This window comes from Chaetodon auriga, chromosome 4, assembly GCF_051107435.1.
Source record: "Chaetodon auriga isolate fChaAug3 chromosome 4, fChaAug3.hap1, whole genome shotgun sequence".
Lineage (NCBI taxonomy): Eukaryota > Metazoa > Chordata > Actinopteri > Chaetodontiformes > Chaetodontidae > Chaetodon > Chaetodon auriga.
The window spans coordinates 29,130,119-29,150,171 of NC_135077.1; the positions used below are offsets into that span (position 1 = coordinate 29,130,119).

A 20,053-nucleotide genomic window follows, 5' to 3' on the forward strand; every position below is an offset into this window, starting at 1 on the left:
TTTGCGCCTCCAACTGTAGGAGAAACAGCTAACAAGCTTTTTGCAGACCCCCATGGCACGATCAATGTGTTGATGCTTCATTGCATTCTCTGTGAAACACACACACACACACACACACACACACACACACACACACACAGAAACAAACACCATGATGAGTTATCCATAATATGTGCACATTAATATTTGTCTTTGTGTTATACAGTCAAAATAGTTATAGCCTACATTTCATAGTATTTTTATTTTTAATAATTCTTTGGCATAGTATCACAAACACACTTGCGGTGTGAATGTGTGTTTTACAGGTAAAGGTAAGATAAACATTGTCAAAGATGAATTTAAAATGTTTGCATACCCCACCATACAGTTTGGTTTGATATGGGCCTATGGTTTTATAAAACATATAAATATGGTTTGATAATTGCCTCTGGTTCAGTGAGGGTGAATGTGTGTTCTTACTATGGCTCAATGTGCAATAAGATGGAGCCCCACGAATTAAAATGTTAAATGTAACCACACTACTCACCAATTGCTAAGTGGAGCCTATGTCCAAAGCACTGAAGTCTTGTCCACTGATTGAGAGCTGCTGCCTTGACGACATTGGCCCCGTTGTCGGTTGTGATGCAGACAAGTCTCTCCTGTTGCAGGTCCCAAGAAGCTAGTGCTTCTACCAAGCCTTGAGCAATAGCTTCTCCCGTGTGATCCTCCGGAAAAAATGACGTCTGCAGGCAGCGAGTTTTAATTTCAAAATCCTCGTCAATGTAATGGATCGTCAGGGACATGTACGGCTCCATGGTCCTACTTGACCATAGGTCGGTCGTGGTCGCATAGAACGGGAGATCTGCTATTTCTTTTCGGATTTCCTCCCGGCATTGTTTATACAGCGCTGGCAATGCCACCTTTGAGAAGTAGTTTCTGGATGGCATCTCGTATCTTTTGTCCAGCGTTTTGATCATCTCTTTGAATGCCTCGTTGTTAACTGTGTTAATGGGAGCCATGGCTTTGGCTAAATAAATGGCAACTGCTTGTGTTATTTCTTGGTGTCTTCTTGATGTTGATGCATATGGTGTTGCAAGATTAAGTGTAGCATTTATGGTTGTCTGCGCTGGGGCTTTGGGGCGGATATGCGGGGGTTTGGGAACTTTGTTTTTCATACACTCGTCGTATTTTCCCAAATGATTCTTCTTTAAGTGGTTATACAGATTAGTTGTGTTCCCCTGCGGTGCGGACACAATTCGCCCACAGTCTTTACACAACACCTGCTTTTGTTCGACATCACCTTTTCTGAATCCGAAATAGCTCCATACAACAGACGTGTAGCCCTTTCGAGGAACGAGCTCAGACTCCTCACCTCCGGAAGATTGATCAACTTCTGTTCCCACTGTCTGTTCAGTCATTTTCACCAGAACTCGTCATCTTTATTTTCACTGATTCAGAAATCGGCTCTACAATACCACTCTACCAATCCCTCTCGCTCTCACCACTTCAATTTGACTGGGATGATAGCACCGCGCTATGAGGAGAGGAGCTGAGTTTAGCTTGCTTGTTGGTGGCTACTAATGCGATGCAGCGTTCTCTATGACTACGGCCGCCCCCTGGTGGCTGGTGGACAAATATACTGTTTAAAATGCCTTGATGCTGCAGTCAGAAGAGCGCCCACTTATAAAATAATACAGAAAATGAAGAAAATTAATGAAAAAAATCGCGATTTTGGCTTTGTATAATCGTGGCGGCCAAAATCGCGATTTCGATTAAATTTCGATTAATTGTGCAGCTCTACCGTCCTGTGTTGCTGATTAATGTTGATGCTAAGATGCTCTCTAACATTCTAGCATCCAGATTGGAGTCTTCAGTTTCATTAAGAATAGGACATCATCTGATAATCTACGCAGGCTACTTCGTCTTATGTGGCAAGCTCGAAACAAACTGGAAATAACTGTAGCTCTTTCGCTGGATGCTGAAAAGCATTCAACAGGGTGGAGTGGGTGTACCTTTTTCAGTCATTAGAAAACTTCGATATTGGCTCCTCCTTTATTAGCTGAGTTATGTTATTGTATTACAATCCTATGGCATCTGTAGTAACAAATGGCAGAAGGTCTCCCCCTTTCAAGCTCCATAGAGGGACAAGGCAGGGTTGTGCCCAGTCTATCACAGCCAGCTAAGAGTCTTTCAGTTGTTGTTGGATTTTTCTAATTCTTCCTTTTAAAAGGCTTACAGTATATTCTGTGAGATTCTTGCATGCACTCTTTTGAGGTCTATCCACAGATTAGATAGATTGTTGGACTTATAAAATTTTATTTTATTTAAATATTGGAGAATGTCTTCTCTTTAACTGTATTGGAGACCACTTCATCTTTAACTCATTTAACTGTTCACAGTAAAAGAAATTTTGACCAGGGGTGCTCAGACCTTTGCATATCACTGTAATTGCTGTTTGAGTCCTGGCACAGAGAGTTAATCTAATAGAGGTTTTAGCTGAAGCTCACTTTTCACTGTCCTGCTTCTGTCTCAAAGACAGTAACTCCTATTTCCTAAATGTGAAATATGTGTTTGTTGTGTCAAAATGTGAGATAGGGGCAGTTGAGAAAGGTGGCTGCTTATGCTTCTCACCTAAAATTTGTGCTTACAGTTTATATGGGTATCATATGGCAGTTGGTTGATGCTCCTGTTGCTTGGAACCTCAGGGAGTCAAACTTCTAAGTCTGTTTGCTTCCGTACTTGCATGTCTGTGACCGACACGTGTAGATGTATAAATTACATATGTTGTGGGAATGAAAGCTAGATGAAGAGAAATTTGTAGAAAGATTTTCAACTACTCTCCACTCTGTTATGTCCACCATTCTAGCTGTGAACATGCTGTCCCATACACACTCATATATAAACCTGAAAAGGGCTGAAAGTTGCATGAAACTTAAGACTGCAATTATGTAAAAAGCATGAATTTTGTGAAAAAAATCTATATTTTTAATATGAAAAATTAGTAAATAATAAGTAAGTAAATAATGCGTTGAAGTAATTAAGTCGGCTTGAAATAGAGGCATGCATCAGTTTTTGGTTTAGAAACGGTCGTACTTTAGCTATGTTTCTAAGGTGAAAAGTTTGAGTTTGGTCCTCATTTAACTTCAAGAACTTATTGCTCATCCATTTATTTATTGCCAAAGACAGTAATGGAGTCTATAGCTGCAGCGTCATTTGATTCTGCACAGATGTACAGTTGTGTATTATCTGCATAAAATTCTGCATTGCGTTCTCTAATGACGTTACAAAGTGGCAGCATGTATAATGAGAACAGTAATGGACCGAGGCAGCTCCCTTATGCAACCCCTAAACAGATGTCATGCTTCTCAGACAAATGATCTCCAAGACTGATGAAAAACTTTACACATTTGATGTTTTAAACCAGTTTAACACAGACAGAAAGACCAACCAACTGTTCAAAACGATCGATTACAATGTCATGGTCACTTGTATCAAATGCTGCACTCAGATCTAAGAGGACAAGAACTGAGACCTTATTTTCATCCAAATTTAGTCTGAGGTCGCTGATGATTCCAGTAAGAGCAGTTTCAGTGCTGTGGTATGTTCTAAGGCAGGCATCTCCAACCAATCAAGAGCACGAAGTCTGACCAATCAGCTCTCTGAAGACTGAGATCAGCTGATGAAATTAGTCAAGTCTGGTGTGCTGCTGCTTGGTTGGAAAGAAAACCTTCAGCCACTCGGCCCTTTGTGGAATAGTTTGGAGATGCCTCTTCTAAGGTCTGACTGAAATTCCTCCAGAATGTTTTTTCTTTAAGAAAGGCATTCATTTGCACATAAACTATGTTTTCCAGTATCGTACTGATGAATCGAAGGCTGGATATCGGCCTATAGTTACATTGAGTGAGTGCATTATTATCTAAGTTGGGTTTCTTTAATGGTTTTACAGCAGCTGTTTTAAAAGCATCTGGGAAGATGCCTGTTTGTAGAGATGTATTTCTAATCTTCAGGACATGACCAGACACACTGGCAAACACCCACTTTAAAAATGCTGTAGGAACCGGGTCAACACATGAGGTGGATGAGTTGGACTCAGTAACAGTCTTGCAGAGCTCAGCTAATGTAATACAGGAGAATTGTCCCATGGTTACATCTGTTTTACAGGGTTTATTGAGCTCATCTGTGTTCACATCAGCGGCAGTGCTGCCTCTGACTGAGCTTATTTTGTTAGTGAAGAATAATGCAAGTTCTTCACAGTTTGATGCAGAGAACTGTGGATGGGTGGGGGCAGTGCTGAGCAGCTGGTCAGTACTGGAGAATAATATCCTAGAGTTCCCAGCATACTCTTTAATAATCTTGGAAAAGTAATCCTTTCTTGTCAGATGTGGAGCTTTGTTATAGACAGTCATGACTTCTTTGTATATTATGCAGTGAACTGTGAGTTTTCCTCCATTTTCTTTCAGCTGCTCAACAGATTCTCTTACTCTCATTAACACTGCTGTTGTGTAACCATGGGCAGATTCTGTCAGTCGACCTCTTTTTAACCTTCAGTGGAGCAGCAGCATTTAAAGCAGGTAGCATGGTGGTGTTGAAATGTCATTTACAGAGCAGTCATAGCTGTGTGACTTAAATGATCTACTAGTATTACAGGACTTTTCTTCAGCCTTGCCATCAAGGAATTGTCTTTGAACCTGAAATGTCCTTTCAGTCTTTATTAAGATTATTTTGGCATCAAAAACTGTCAGAAATAGGTCATTCTAATACTGAAATGTTGTCCTTGTTTAACCCTGTTGTTATTACACAGTCCAGAATGTTACCATGCTGATGAGTGGCTTCATTTACATGTTGGATAAGTTCAGAGCTGTCCAGTAAATTCACATGTTCCATGACTTTGGAGTCACTGTTTTTGTTGATGTGGATATTCAGGTCTCCATTCAGGATTAATCTGTCATATTTAGTGACACTAAGTGCGAGAATCTGAGAATTGTCTGAGAATTCCTGCAAAAACACTGATGAATATCTTGGTTGTTGACACAATGTAACAATGAGCACTGATAATTCTGCTTTCAGCTGAAGAGCAAGATATTCAGTTGATGTAAATTCACCCAGGTCAGTGTCATTACACACAAACTGTCTGACTGATTCTGATTGTCTGACTGACTGATAAAAAGTATTATTTGGAGGACAAGCTTCTGTCAGTGCAGCTGCATCAGTCGTGCTATTTAGCCAGGTCTCAACTAAAAACACAAAATGCTAATTATTTTCAGCTGTAAGATCATTAACGAAAAGGATTTGTTAGCCAATGATCTGACATTAAGAAGAGCTCATTTTAGTTGTATGGATTCTGTGACAGGAGACGAGACTGACTGCTGTTGAACATTGACAAATTTCAGATGACAGGTACCAGATGGCCTGTGATTGCTACGCTGTGTGTGACCATGCCATGTTTAAGATGACCGGCATGTTTGAGGAAGTGGCATGGCATCCATCTCATTTCTGATGGACATTTGAGTGATGATGGCTGTGGTTACTGTTGTTTAATACAAAAAACTGTTGTTCACCAGTTGGACTGAGCTTCAGTGTGGAAGCTTTCACAAACTCTTTAGTAGGGGATTGTTGTTGTTGTTGAAGCTGGGACTCTGGAAAAAGAGATGGCAATGGAGAGAGGGATGAGGGGTGTTGAATCCCTGACTGGGAGTGAAACATCCTCTGGATGCCTTGGGTGATTTGAAGCAGGGAGACTGGTGAGGCTTTCTGCCTGTGCAGGCTGACCTTGGCACATATCTGTGTATTCTTGTTTTGGTACAGCATGCCAAGGGCATGATGCAGGTTGGTGCTGAGCAGTCTGCAACCAGTGATGTTAGGGTGTACTCCATTAGGCCTAGAGTGTTCTTTACAGTTCCAAAATATATTGAAGTTGTCAGTCAACTTTCCATCCCATGATTGTGGCATTCCGATGTCAGCCATGTGTTCAAGGCAGGGAGTCTACTGAACACGACAAAGTAGTTCCCAAACTGTTGAGCAGCTGAAATTGTACATCAAACAAGGACGGGAAAACATTCCACTTCCACTCCACTCAAAATGACAGCAGTTGTTTTCCTCAGCTCCCAGACATTTACAGAGTGTTGTTAAAAGAAGAGGTGATGCAACAGAGTGGTAAACATGACCCTGTCCCAACTTTTTTGAAACTTGTTGTTGACATCAAATTCTAAATGAGAATAGAATTTTCTAAAACAATGAAATTTCACAGTTTCAACATTTGACATGTTGTCTTTGTGCTATTTTTGTGCTATATATATTGTATATATATATATATATATATATGTGTGTGTGTATATATATATATATATATGTGTATATATATATATGTGTGTGTCTGTATATATGTATGTATATCTGTGTATATATACATACGTATATATGTGTGTGTGTGTGTGTGTGTATGTATGTATGTTTATTTTATTTAAGAAGGGACAATGCACATTAATTAACATGATCACTTAAGTCACGTAAATGTGCCAGATTTAGCCATACAGGCTAATTTTCATCTGCAGTCCCTGGCAGGTTGATGGTATTTACATATATATATGAACAGGCATTAAAAATACGTACAAAAGTACAAAAACACATAAGCACAGATAAAAGCGAATTGATTGCATGTCCATAGAAAGGAACATAGACATATATAGAAAGCACATAAGCTCAAAGCAAGTACATAACCACAGACAAAAGCACATAACAAAGCACATAGCAGAAACAGCAAGATTTAAAGCCTATTAATATAGTAACCTAACCATGTAACAAAAACATTAAAACGCACTATACAAAAGTATGTATGTATGTATGTATGTATGTATACATATGTATATGTATACTATATATATACATACATATGTATATACATACGTATACACACACACACACACACACACACACACACACACACACATATGTACATACGTGTGTGTATATATGTATATGTATGTATGTATATATAGTGATTTTAGTAAGGATTCATGCATTCATGTCTCATTGTTTTGTTGGCTTCCGTTATCATGGAAAACAATGAAATAGTGCTGTGAGAAGCCGTACAACTTCTGAAAGTGGATATCTTGCCTATGTTATGTACATATGTATCACAACATCTCTTATCCTTTCCTGCTTTTTATCAATTAGTATGAATCAATAGGCAGCAAGTTTATTCTTGTAATAGTGGGATTATTGTTTGCAGGAACAATTTTTACTTAAGCTAGTTATAAAAAACTTGAACCGTTATTTTTAATGGATTTGTCCTTTCAGTCAGCAGAGCCTGAGGAGGAGGGGGACCTCCTGATAGTAAAGGTGGAGGGAGCGGTGGAGACGGGAACCACCAACCCTGAGGTGCCAGTAGATGCCTGCATCAGCAGCAGAGGTGATGCAGACACCGCCACATCAGCCTCGACTGCCTCGAAGGACACCAGCAACAGCCAGATGTCTAGACCCCGCAACGAAATGGAGGTCAGTGGATCTGACATCGTCACCTTTGTTGTCAGCAGGACAGCTGAAACTGACAGCAGCAGTGACACTACCCATAGTTCCCAGCTGGAGCTAAGAAGAAGTGATGTCAGAGCAGGGGACAATAAGCTGCTGAACACAGACACTGACATGATGCCACTCAGGGACACTGTGCCAATTTCCTGTGATGATGTGATGGATCCCAGAAAAGATAATGAGGCTGTGTTAGACACCCTCAGGTGTGAGGTGATAGTGATTGATGAAGGGGGGACATCAGACAAGGAGGGGGAAGTGTGTGAGTGGTCAGATATAGACCAGACAAAGAGAGAAGCATGCAGAGGAAGCGACATGGATGGAAAAACTACATCACCCATGGTTCAGTGTGCTGGGCTAGAATCAGCAGGACCCAGACCAGTGCAGGTGAAGACCTCTCTGCCAGTAGGGTCTGTTCTCCCTCGTGACACTCCAAGAACATCCAGTGGTGGAACTACTTGTACTTCCCCTATCAACTCCTCCAATGATGCACACAGCATGGCTCTGCACTGCCCCATAGGCCACCCCAACCACAGACACCACAAACCCCTGTCCAGCAGCTTTCATCTGTCTTTCTACCATGGCATCACCATGGAGCGCCCATATGGCTGCACAAGCTGCACCAAGCGCTTCTTCCTGGAGTCTGACCTGCAGAAGCACATGGCCAGGCACACCAGGGAAAAGCTCCATACCTGCCTGCTGTGTGGCAAGAGCTTTGTGTGCCAGAGTCAGCTGGACATCCACCGCAACGTGCACACTGGAGATAGGCCCTTCAGCTGCTCTGTCTGCAACCGACGCTTCTCCCATCCCAGCAATCTCAAGAGGCACCAGAAGATCCAGCATTGACCTGAAAAGGGACTTTCAGTCGTGACAGTTGAAGGGACAGCGTTTGAAACAAAAAATGTTCCACTTTCAGCATGTGCAATTCTGTTTCAACACTTCCTGTGGCTGTAGCCCGGTTCTCTACTACAGGAGAACAACTGGTTTGCTGTTCCCAGCAATATGTCAAAAAAGTGCTAGCAGGTAATTATAGAAGTAGCTGTTGTAAGAGTTAAATTTTGCTTTGTGATATTCAGTTTCCACCACTATGGCAGCCTGTTAGAATATTTTGCAAACGCCACACCTGTCCCTGTAAGTGTGTAAACGGTTTAAAGTCCCTAAAGTCCTCCCAAACCACGGCTGCACCAAAGTTTTACAGCCAGGGTTATTCCTGAAGATGACGAGGCAAGGCTTTTTTGCACAGTACTAACAGTTTCATGTCATCCTGATGCTTATTTTCATGACTTATCAGAGAACTTCTCCATTTTTTATTTGGAACAGGACAAGATGGAAGAAATGTCGAGCAAACTAAAAGAAAATGCAATAATCAAAATCAAATGTGATGAATATAAGCAGCAACTCTCTTCAACTCTCCTCCTCCTCTCCTTCAGCTCTCCACTAACAACGAAAATGGCTATACAGAGAAATACAGAATGTAAATAAATTGTTGCATAGTGACTATTGCAGGAAAAGTACTGACCAATTGTGTAAAAATGGAGGCTGAAATAATTGGAAATCTTATGGATTATAACTTTCAAGTCTTAAATCCCACCATGAAGAGTGTGGTCTGTTGAGTACCAGGGAGTATGACCAGTGGTGCCTGAAGAAGTGAGTATACTCTTAATTTATGCCCCCTTTTTTTTTTTAAAGCGACCTGTCCTGCAAAGAAAAAACGCCCTGTGTTATCAACACTGACATGTAAAACTACTTTTGCGTATTTAGTTCTCCCAAAAATGTGCCAGTATTTGCAAATTGTCACTTAACTTCTGCTGCTTGACATCATGGAGTAACAATCATTATGAAATTAACTTTAGCCACAGAGGACGGAGCGCTGCAACAGATTCATGAGTGGGAGTGGGAATTGAGCCATTGTTAGCTGAGCTGCTGGCTAGCACCGATATAACATTAGCATCACCATCGTTATTGAATAAGTGGGTATACGCCATATACCTGCACTACACCATTGTCTAGCTTTCTGTGATGTCATATCTGAATGAAGTCGAGAGGAACATTCATGTAACAGACATCTACTGTATGTCTGAGTGACTGGAAGCCACCACTTGAACGACCAGCTGAAGTCAGAAAATGGCTGTAGAAAGATGTTTTCCTTTCATTTCATTTCCATTGTGTCATTAAATTGGTAAACATTTTATGAAATCATCCATCTCACTTCATGCATACACTCATGCACGCACATACTCACTCACACACACACACTTTAGGTTTTCGTCACTTCTGGGGACATTACATAGACTTACTTTAACTTCCTGGAGACTTACCCTAACCTGAACCTGAACTTAACCTTAACCTAAACCTAAACCTTACCATAACCCAAGTCTTTGCACTAAAATTTAATGATTTTCATTATGGGCACTTGCATTTTGTCCCCACAAGGATGGCGAGTTCCCACAATGTGAGTAATGCACATCCACAGGCGCATGCACACACACACACACACACACACTGCATACATATTTTCAACAAAGAAGGTTATTTTTTTAAATCTTTGTTGTGTATTTAATGAGAGTACTTCAGTACCCGGAGTGGAATCAGGTTTCTTTTTAATAGATTTCTATTTTCACATCCAGTTAATTCATTCATTCATCTTCTATACCTGCGTATCCCTTTCGGGGTTGCGGGGGGCTGGAGCCTATCCCAGCTGGCAATGGGCGAGAGGCGGGGTACACCCTGAACCGGTCACCAGCCAATTGCAGGGCAACATAGACAGACATACAACCATTCACACTCACACTCACACCTATGGACAATTTAGAGTCACCAATTCACCTAATGAGCATGTTTTTGGTCTGTGGGAGGAAGCCAGAGTGCCCGGAGAGAACCCACGCATGCACAGGAAGAACATGCATGCACGAGAACATGCATGCACGGGAAGAATATGCAAACTTCACACAGAAAGGCCCTGTCAGACCCGGGGATCGAACCAGAGACCTCCTTGCTGTGAGGCACGCGCACTACCTGCTGCGCCACCGTGCCGCCGAAATTCATGTTTTCTTTTGATCACATTAAGCAAGTGTGATCATAGTTGTGATAATTCTGTATACTACATTTCTTGACGCATACAGCATGTTGGAAATGGATAGTGTGTGTGCTGAGTATGCTCTCACTGTTTGGATTCTACAGTGAACTGGTTTAAAAACCTTGGTAAAGTTGTCTCCATGTTGTCGAAGCGCCATTATTCAGCTCTGTGTGGACTGCTTTTAAACTTTTGACCTGCTGTCACTCATCACATCATTTTCGACATGTAACAGCTCTGTTAACCTGTGTCCTTTTAATCAGAGCTCTGATCTCATCAAAGAAAGAGGCAAATTTAAATTTAAATTCGTTCTCATGTATACATACAGGGTAGTGTAAATTCACCAATAAATAAAAGAACAAAGAGTCTCTTTGTGTCATTTTATGTTTTATTTACTGTGTTAGTAACTGGAAACAGCAGTGGGATGCAGTTCTCTGCTGCAGTCGATAAGATTTACACAAAGTGAATAGCTGATCTTCATGAAAGGATTATACCTAGCACAAATATCCAACACATCAACCCAATGACTCCTGTTTGAAATAATAATTATTACTATTTTAGGGCCTCGGGGATTCTTTGTGTCAGCTAAACACCTCCCTCCTCTTTCCAGGGCCAGGGATATCTGACAAACACGAGCATCCCTCAGAGGAAGGAGGAACAGATGGATGAAATACAAGGTATCAGTCTGTTTTTCTATCGCACTGTTTCTTGAAATGGAAATACCACTCAATCATTTCAACCAGCACCAAGCATCTTCATACCCTTACACTTCAAACAGTAGTCTCGGTTCATGTCCACATTTACTTCCTTAGCTGTTCTGTGATCACATCAAAACATAGAAAGGAGGCAAAACAGCGTGCTGGTGATAAAACAATATGACTTTTAACTTATTTTCAAATTCATATTATTCATTAGTCTGTTGACACTTTCTGACTTCATGTCTGTGGCTGTCAGCTCCAAGTCCATTGGATCCTGCTGATGATGAAAATCTTAAAACAACAGCTCACAAATGGATAGTTTCATACATAGAAACGGAGCAGTAGTTTCCTAAAACAGCAGCTCACTTCGATCAAACAAACAGGAGGAAATAGTGCATTTGTTGGGGACGCTTTCAGAGGCAGATTAATCCACGTTTGATTCTCTTGTGAGTATTTGGGGCAGCAACAACTGACTATAAGGTTAGACAAAGTTAAAAAATTAATTTTAGCAAGTAGGATAAATCTATAGCAGTTATATCTGTGCTTTGAGACATTAGTTGGACTTTAGTTTTGATGAGAATCAACCTGCAAAGAGTAGAACCTTACTGATGTCATTATTTCCATAAACATTAAAAATGATGTTGTATGGTGATACTGTTACAAGCAACTGTTATAAAAATGCTCAAGGTTTCTGACTCATTTGCCAAACAGCAATGCATAAAATGACCGAATTAAATCTTCTCAAAATGTCCTCTTTTTTTTTCTTTTTTTTGTTGTTGTTAAGAATTTGTGGTTTGATTTTATGACACCATTTGTCATGAATGTGACAGTTTTTTTTTTTCTAATTGTTGTCTTTGCTATGGTCTCATCAGGTGACACCCGAAAGAAACACAATCCCTCCCAAATGCCACCTGAGTGGCAGGAGAGCAGTGAGACTGAAGATATGGAGTGGCCATCTTTTCCCACATACACACCAGAAAAAGTAGCGGGAAACTCATCATTTAGGCAAATACGGACAAACCCTACTTCTAGTTTCCCCACTGTTTCTGAAAGGCCTCAGTGTGACATTGATCATGCAAGCTCTACATCTAAGCTTGACATCATTGTGATCAACTCACTTTCACGTGCAGCAGAGGACAGTTGCAGTGGGGTGTTGTCATCTGGAAAAGGTGGAAACAATGGAGCTGAAGAAGTGACACCTCTCATTGGTCAGAGCAACACCACTGTGAGGTCACAGTATCAGCCACTGCTGTGTATTCAGATCAATGAGGCACCCAGTGAAGCAATGTTTGAAGGTAATGCAGCCTACAGTAATCACATTTCTACCTTTAACACCCCGGCTGTTACCACGGGGATAGTGGACTCCCAGCAACAGCAAATACAGCATTCTTGGTCTGGAACCCGGCCAATAGACACCGTCCACCTCCCTGGTCAAAACCATCCCTATCAACCACATAGCAGTCAGAACCAGAATTCTGGGTCAGCACAGTCCCAGCTGCAGCAGCAGACCTGCTTGCCTTATGCCTGCACCTTCTGTTCACGCCGTTATGCCCACCAGTGCCAGCTGCGTATCCATGAGCGTGTCCACACAGGGGAGAAGCCTTACCAGTGCATCCAGTGCGGGAAGAGTTTCGGCCAAGTCTGCAGCCTCAAGCGCCATCAGATGGTCCACACTGGGGAAAGGCCATTCCCCTGCTCCCACTGCGGGAAGCAGTTCTCCACCTCCACCAACCTGAAAGTCCACCAGAGCGTCCACACTGGGGAGAAGAGGTTCCATTGCTCCACGTGTGGCAAGAACTTCTCCTTCCTCAGCAACCTCATCAGGCACCAGGCTCTTCACACCACCAAGTAGAGCAAGTTACACAGGGAGAGTCTGCTTCATAAACCCCCTGTATGTACCTGAGTGGACAGATTAACATGAACACCCTCCAGTATGATGCAATTGGGATAACACCACAACCAGTCAATGCTACATAATGACATTAAACTGTTCAGGTGTTCATATTATAATACAATCTTATTATTGTCCAGCCCCTGTGGATAGATGGATATGTCTGGTCTTCGTTTCAACAGCAACATTTGGTCATCATATCCTTAAAAAAAAAATTACATTTAGTGTTAGTCTGTTTGTTTTTTTGGATTCACTCTGGAAAATGTTCAGAAAGTCTTGAAAAGCATTCCTTCCTGGTCATTGGACAAATTTCTGACAGTTTATGTTTGTCTTACTGAATCACCTCTTAGGTTGATGTACCTAACTTGATAACAAACAGTTCCTTTTTTACACATCCAGCAGACACAGAGCCACATGATCATCCATTTGTCCAAGTCCATTGTTCACTCTCTTCTCTGGTTTTGTCTCTACCAACTCCTGAGGGAAATATATTGCTTCCTTGCTGCTACCTGCCCCACTTTGTTTACTAGCTAGCCTCTACTGTATCTGTCTGCTGCTGGCTGCCAAGCAGGTAGAGAACAGTGGGCTTTTAAAGTTTGTTGTCTGAAAACAGCTGATGAGAGTATAATTGCGGTATGGAAAACAATGAGCTAATAGTCATTTGAAGGCTTGTAGAGCTTCAGGGAACTGCAGTCAGCTGACAACTTTTTCTAGGTTTGTCCCTTCGGCAATAACTTTCATATTGCAGTCATGTGATCCATTGTTAATATAAAAATATTGATGTAGTGGAGTTTTAGATTGAAATTTGAGGTTTAAAAGGAGAAAAATATGTTTGGGGGGTAAAGCCAGCAAACTACACTATCAAACTGTCTAAATGCTTGGGCACTGCAATAACAAACCCAGCAGCTGTCTAACTGAGACGGGTAATGGAAGTATTGGACCAACACAAGTCAGAACAACTACAATGGCATAGTTACTGCAACCACCTCTGTTTTTTCACTCTTTGCTCATCTGCCAGTGCCAGCCTGTGCTTCAACCATTCCTCTTCCACCTCTCATTTTCATTGAGTAGAGCCACTACTGACCAGTAACAGGGCCAACCCAACACCCATTGTGGCCAGGATTTAGAGCTGTCAACACGAAACTTGGACTCTAGTCAGATTCCAGTCACCAAAATGGGGACTTGCAATTTTACAAGGACTGACAAACCAATTTGACAGTTTAAAGTCAAGACACCCACATGACATGATAAATTCATTACCAGATACCCATTCGATAATCTTGGTATCTTTCATCTGTTGTCATTGTAGTGCTAAAATCTAATATTGAAAATAAACACATGATGAAATAAAACCTGATTAAAACAATAATAAATCTTGTACTACAGCTAGTTGTTAGGGCTTTAGCTACCATTGAGGACACTGAAGTCATGTTTTAGCAGCCTGAGGGAAGTTTACATTCTTCACTTAACAAAATTACACATGGGGTTATTTCATTTGCAAAATCTAGTATTTGTACAGTCAACTTTGGAAAGAACCATTAACTGGATAAACAATATCAAAACAAGACTTTCCTTTTGGTGTGTGGGTGGGTACTTTATGGGAATTAGACTGACCAGTATTTCTAAAATCCTGGAAGCCATGGAACCACTGAGAGCATCCTGACCAGCTGCATCACTGTGTGGTATGGCGGCTGCACTGTATCCTGCCAGAAGACCCTGCAGCTCATGGTAAGAGCAGCTGAGAGGATCATCGGTGCCCCCCTACCCTCCCTCCAGGACATTTACAGCACATGCCTGGCCTGCAAAGCACTCAGCATTTTGGGTGACTCCACCCATCCCACCCACTGCCTCTTCAGCTTCCTGCCCTCCAGGAGGAGAATGAGGAGCGTACGGGTCAGAACCAGCAGACTGAGAGACATTCATTCACCAGGTCATCAGGATACTGAACTCCCTCCCAGCTCTCTTCCCCCTTCCTTCCCTGCCCTCTGCCCCCACAAACTCTGGACACTGACCCCTCACCCCCCACTCCCACCCCACCACCACTACCACCATGGCACAAACCAAATGGCACCAGTCACTTTAGAAACTCAAAAAAATCTTAACTTGTATATGTTTTTTATATTTTTTATTTTATATTTATATTTCATGTTTATTGCTGTTTGCACCAGGGATTTGAGGGAAACGATATTCCAATTCTGTGCATGTCCTGTACATATATCAGCATTGACAATAAAGTTGACTTGACTTATGCATAATAAGTTACAAGACGGCTGCAGCAGCTGGATGAAAGGCCTCCATGCATGATTGACCATCTAGGTTTAGAAGCTGTTTGCCTAAATGTGTTCTTGCTGCAGAACGCATACAACATCTTAATATAGTCAACCAACTCCACAAATTCAGATCGTATTTTTTCTTGAACATATAGCCAAGTTTTTCCTAAACAAATACTGTATACTACACATGAAACATTTTACAGATATAAAATAACAATCTATTGACCGATGGTCATGAATATTTGTACATGGAAATACAGTACAGGTGAAGGATTCACTGAATCCAAATTAGAAAAATGTGAATACAGATGTTGACATTATAGAACCTGTTGTTACAGGTATGTAGCCTATAGGAGTTTTGTGAGCTAGTGCTGGGGCTTCTTTGGGTGGAAGATATGTGTAGTCATTCACTCCCCCAGTGCATTACAACATTAGTCCTTGCAGGACACAGTAGCCTGGACAGCTGTAACAAAAGTATACTTTTATGATAACAGGGTGTACTTAGGAGTAAAACATGACAGCACTAAAGGCTGCAACAGCTCACTGTTACACTTGATCAACAGGTAACTGTAATGATGCACTGGCCTATATAAAAAGAGAGAAGTGACATCAACTTTATCTTACATGTATAGCTCTGCCAACAGCTACATACAGCATAAAAAGGGATCCAAAAAATGAACTTCAAGAGAAGAAACTCATTGCACAGGGTGGTTGGCTTGGGGTGTAAATTGTGCTGTGATGTAGCAGTCTCAACCATACAGGTGAAACTCAAAAAATTAAAATATCGTGCAAAAGTTCATTTATTTCAATAATTCAACTTTAAAGGTGAAACTAATATATTACATAGACAAATTACATGCAAAGTGAGATATTTCAAGCCTTTATTTGTTAGCATTTTGATGATTATGGCTTACAGCTTATGAAAACCTCAAATTCAAAATCTCAGAAAATTAGAATATTACATGAAATTAATGTAAAAAAGGATTTTAAATACAGAAATGTGGTGTGGCATGGATGCTATCAGCCTGTGGCACTGCTGAGGTGTTATGAAAGACCAGGATGCTTCAATAGCAGCCTTCAGCTCTTCTGCATTGTCTCATGTCTCTCATCTTTCTCTTGGCAATGCCCCATAAATTCTCTATGGGGTTCAGGTCAGGTGAGTTAGCTGGTCAATCAAGCACAGTAATGCCATGATCATTGAACCAGGTTTTGGTACTTTTGGCAGTGTGGGCAGGTGCCAAGTCCTGCTGGAAAATTAAGTCAGCTTGTCTGCTGAAGGAACCATGAAGTGCTCTAAAATTTCCTGGTAGATGGTTGCGTTGACCCTGTACTTAATAAAGCACAGTGGACCAACACCAGCAGATAACATGGCTCCTCAAATCAACACTGAGTGTGGAAACTTCACAATGGACTTTAAGCATCTTGGATTGTGTGCTTCTCCGTTCTTCCTCCAGACTCTGAGACCTTAGTTTCCAAATGAGATGCAGAATTTGCTCTCATCAGAGAAGAGGACTTTGGACCACTGAGCAATAGACCAGTCCTTTTTTTCTTTTGCCCAGGTAAGACGCTTCTGGTGTTGTTTGTTATTCAGGAGCATGACAAGAGGAATACGACACCTGAAGCCCATGTCCAGGATCCGTCTGTGTGTGGTGGCTCTTGATGCATCAACTCCAGCCCCAGTCCACTCCTTGTGAAGCTCTCCCACACTTTTGAATGGCCTTTTCCTGAGAGTCCTCTCCAGGATGCGGTCATCCCTGCTGCTTGTGCACCTTTTTCTTCCACACTTTTTCCTTCCACTTAACTTTCTATTAATGTGCTTTGATATAGCACTTTGAGAACATCCAACTTCTCTTGCAATTACCTTTTGAGGCTTTCCCTCCTTGTGGAGGGTGTCATTGATGGTTTCCTGCACAACTGTCAGGTCAGCAGTCTTCCCCATGATTGTGAATTCTACTGAACCATACTGAGAGACAATTTAAAGACTCGGGAATCCTTTGCAGGTGTTTTGGATTAATTAGCTGATTAGAGTGTGACACTTTGAACGTACAATATTGAACCTTTCCACAATATTCTAATTTTCTAAGATTTTGAATTTGGGGTTTTCATAAGCTTTAAGCCGTAATCATGAAAAATATAAGAAATAAAGGCTTGGGATATCTCACTTTGCATGTAATGAGTCTATATGATATATTGGTTTCACATTTTAAGTTGAATTACTGAAATAAATGAACCTTTGCACAATAATTTTTCAAGTTTCACCTGTACACTCGTTTTGCCCTGGGCTATGCTAACATATTCCAGTTCAGAAAACATTTCCAATTGCATTATTTTCACAGATTCCTGAAGCTCAGACCTGGTGGAGGGTCTGTGTATGTATCGCTTCACTGACTGGGTCGCTGGGTTTGCATATGGAGACCATGCTGATTGCTAACCAGAAGTTAGCGGTTAGCCTTACATCGCTCTCAATGGCAAAACACACGCTACAACATGCAAGAGTTCATGCGAATCTACAAAAGAAACACACAGCTAATTATTTGTATACTTCCATGTCCCTTGTCTGCAGGTATTCCATGCAAAGTTGGAAGTGACCCTTGTTTAGAAAAAGTTTCAGAATCAGAATCAGAAAAAGCTTTATTGCCAAGTATGATTTTACACATACCAGGAATTTGTTTTGGTGACGTTGGTGCATGACAAATCTTCTAAAAGTAAACTATTAAAAAGTAAAAAACATAACAATATAAATATATATACATATTTCCTGGCTACTCCTGCCTCGTACTGACCAAGGTTGGAGAAACAGTCAGTCTCAAAGTGGTTAGCACACACCAAAAGTTTTTTGCCAACTGTAGCCGGGACATTGCCTTCAAAAATGAGTTCAGTCCATGCCGCTCTTCTGTCCTCTGGAAGCTGGAATGGAACAAATTGTGCTCGTCCTTACAGCCAACAACAGAACACTGCGTGTGGTGCCTCGACAAGATGATTCCTAACACGGTGCTTTTGATAAGGAAATGGCGGATCTGTGATAAAGTAGCACTGTATCTGGTGGGTGGAGAGATACCGTACTTATGCTTCAATGGAAGGAAAGATAGGGACGGGGCTGGTGGCTGGTGGGTGGGAATATGCAAATGTGTGGGCTTTTTAGGTAATTGTCCTCACTGAATTTGACTGGCTCGTTTGGAAGCTGAAGGCAGGGTGCTTTCAAAAATCCGAATCTCACTCAAAAAAGCACGGATGGTCTTATTTCACACTTTGTATGCATGTGGCAGCACCAGAGACCCAAAATAAAACCCTAATCCCAGAAAAAGTGAGTTTATAATAATAGTTTATAATATGGGATCTTTAAAACAGGCACAACAACAAAACTGAGTTGGTCCCAGGGAGCAACTGAATCAGAAACAGAAATCACAAACCGTTATACTAATTCTAACTCCTCCTAGTGTGGAGCTTAATCATTACACACTCCCATCGCTATTTGTCTTTGGCCTGGCTTAGCTTGTAAAGACGCCATTACTTAATTTCTCAGGGTACTTTCAGTGCTTTGCTCTCCAAAAATGACTGGTGTTTACACTCCTCAGTAACTGATATCTTTATGGGAGTAGACATCAGACACATTCCTGCACCACTCCGTTACGGACATCATTATATTCCAAGGCACACTCACAGTATCAAAATGAACAAGATAAAATTAATAAGAACAAACACGATATTGTGATCATGTATATGTGAATAAGTGTAAACGAGTTCAAATATTTAACATAAAAGGAAGGGTCATTATGTCATAAATGTTTTAATGCTCTGCTTGGTATCAGACTTTCATGGCAATTCTATTGAAGCCTATGGGGCATGCAAGAAGTATTTAGCTAATTTACTGATGTTAGTCTGTTAGTAACCACAGGCTCCAGTCTGTTCTAAATCTATCATAACATTAACATAAGCTGCATGCAAACAAATTATTGAATAAACATAGTAATCAAACGGAATGTTCTTCGAAACACGTACGCCAAAGTATTGGTGCCTCCATCACCCGCATTGATGGTCTGTCCATTCACCACACCCTCAACCATGCAGTGACGTAAAGACCTTGCCTTCTTTTATCGTTTCCTCGCGGAAGCAAACAAAACATTTTCATTGAGGGGAACTATTTTTCAAACTGACCACACTAAAGCTGGCCTGATTTTGAATATAAAACATAAGAGTAGCTTTGTTGGGTGAAATGTTGCACTGAAGAAGTGCCATAACATTACCGGACAGGATGGCAAGTTATGTTGATTTCCACACTCAGCTAGCGTCCATCATTGAGGTGTTGGCTAACGCCTTGGTGGCTGAGATCTGTCAGCTCGTGGACGATGGGTTTGCCACCCTGGGACTGGAAATCTCCTGGAGTCAGTGGGAGAACCTGGCCCTGAAGAGGAGACTACAGCTCATGGAGGTCTGTTCAGGAAAGCCCAGCCCCTCCATCATTGATGCTCACCCGTACCAGGAAAGGTTAAAGGTTAGACTGCTCCATCAGAAAGTAAACCAGCTGTGTGTCCTGTGTGGAGAATATTTGTCACCAAGTTCGACTAAAAAAATGAGATATTTCAACACCATAACATTGTAGGTTCTATAGAGAGAA

General features: G+C 41.3%; 1 protein-coding gene across 3 annotated transcripts in view; it reads left to right on the forward strand.

The window, feature by feature from the left end:
- Positions 1 to 15,428, forward strand: part of LOC143319772 (uncharacterized) — a 39,827-nt gene extending 24,399 nt beyond the window's left edge. Inside the window, exons 3-5 of one of the 3 annotated variants that reach the window (XM_076728982.1) lie at positions 7,276 to 7,473; positions 11,187 to 11,253; positions 12,147 to 15,428. In XM_076728982.1, the coding sequence (XP_076585097.1) occupies positions 7,276 to 7,473; positions 11,187 to 11,253; positions 12,147 to 13,126 (1,245 nt within the window). In that variant the 3' untranslated portion in view covers positions 13,127 to 15,428. Of the gene's footprint in view, positions 1 to 7,275; positions 8,527 to 11,186; positions 11,254 to 12,146 lie in introns of those variants that run through there. The other 2 variants (XR_013077102.1, XM_076728983.1) reach the window with 2 other exon arrangements.
- The last annotated feature ends 4,625 nt before the right edge of the window (positions 15,429 to 20,053 follow it).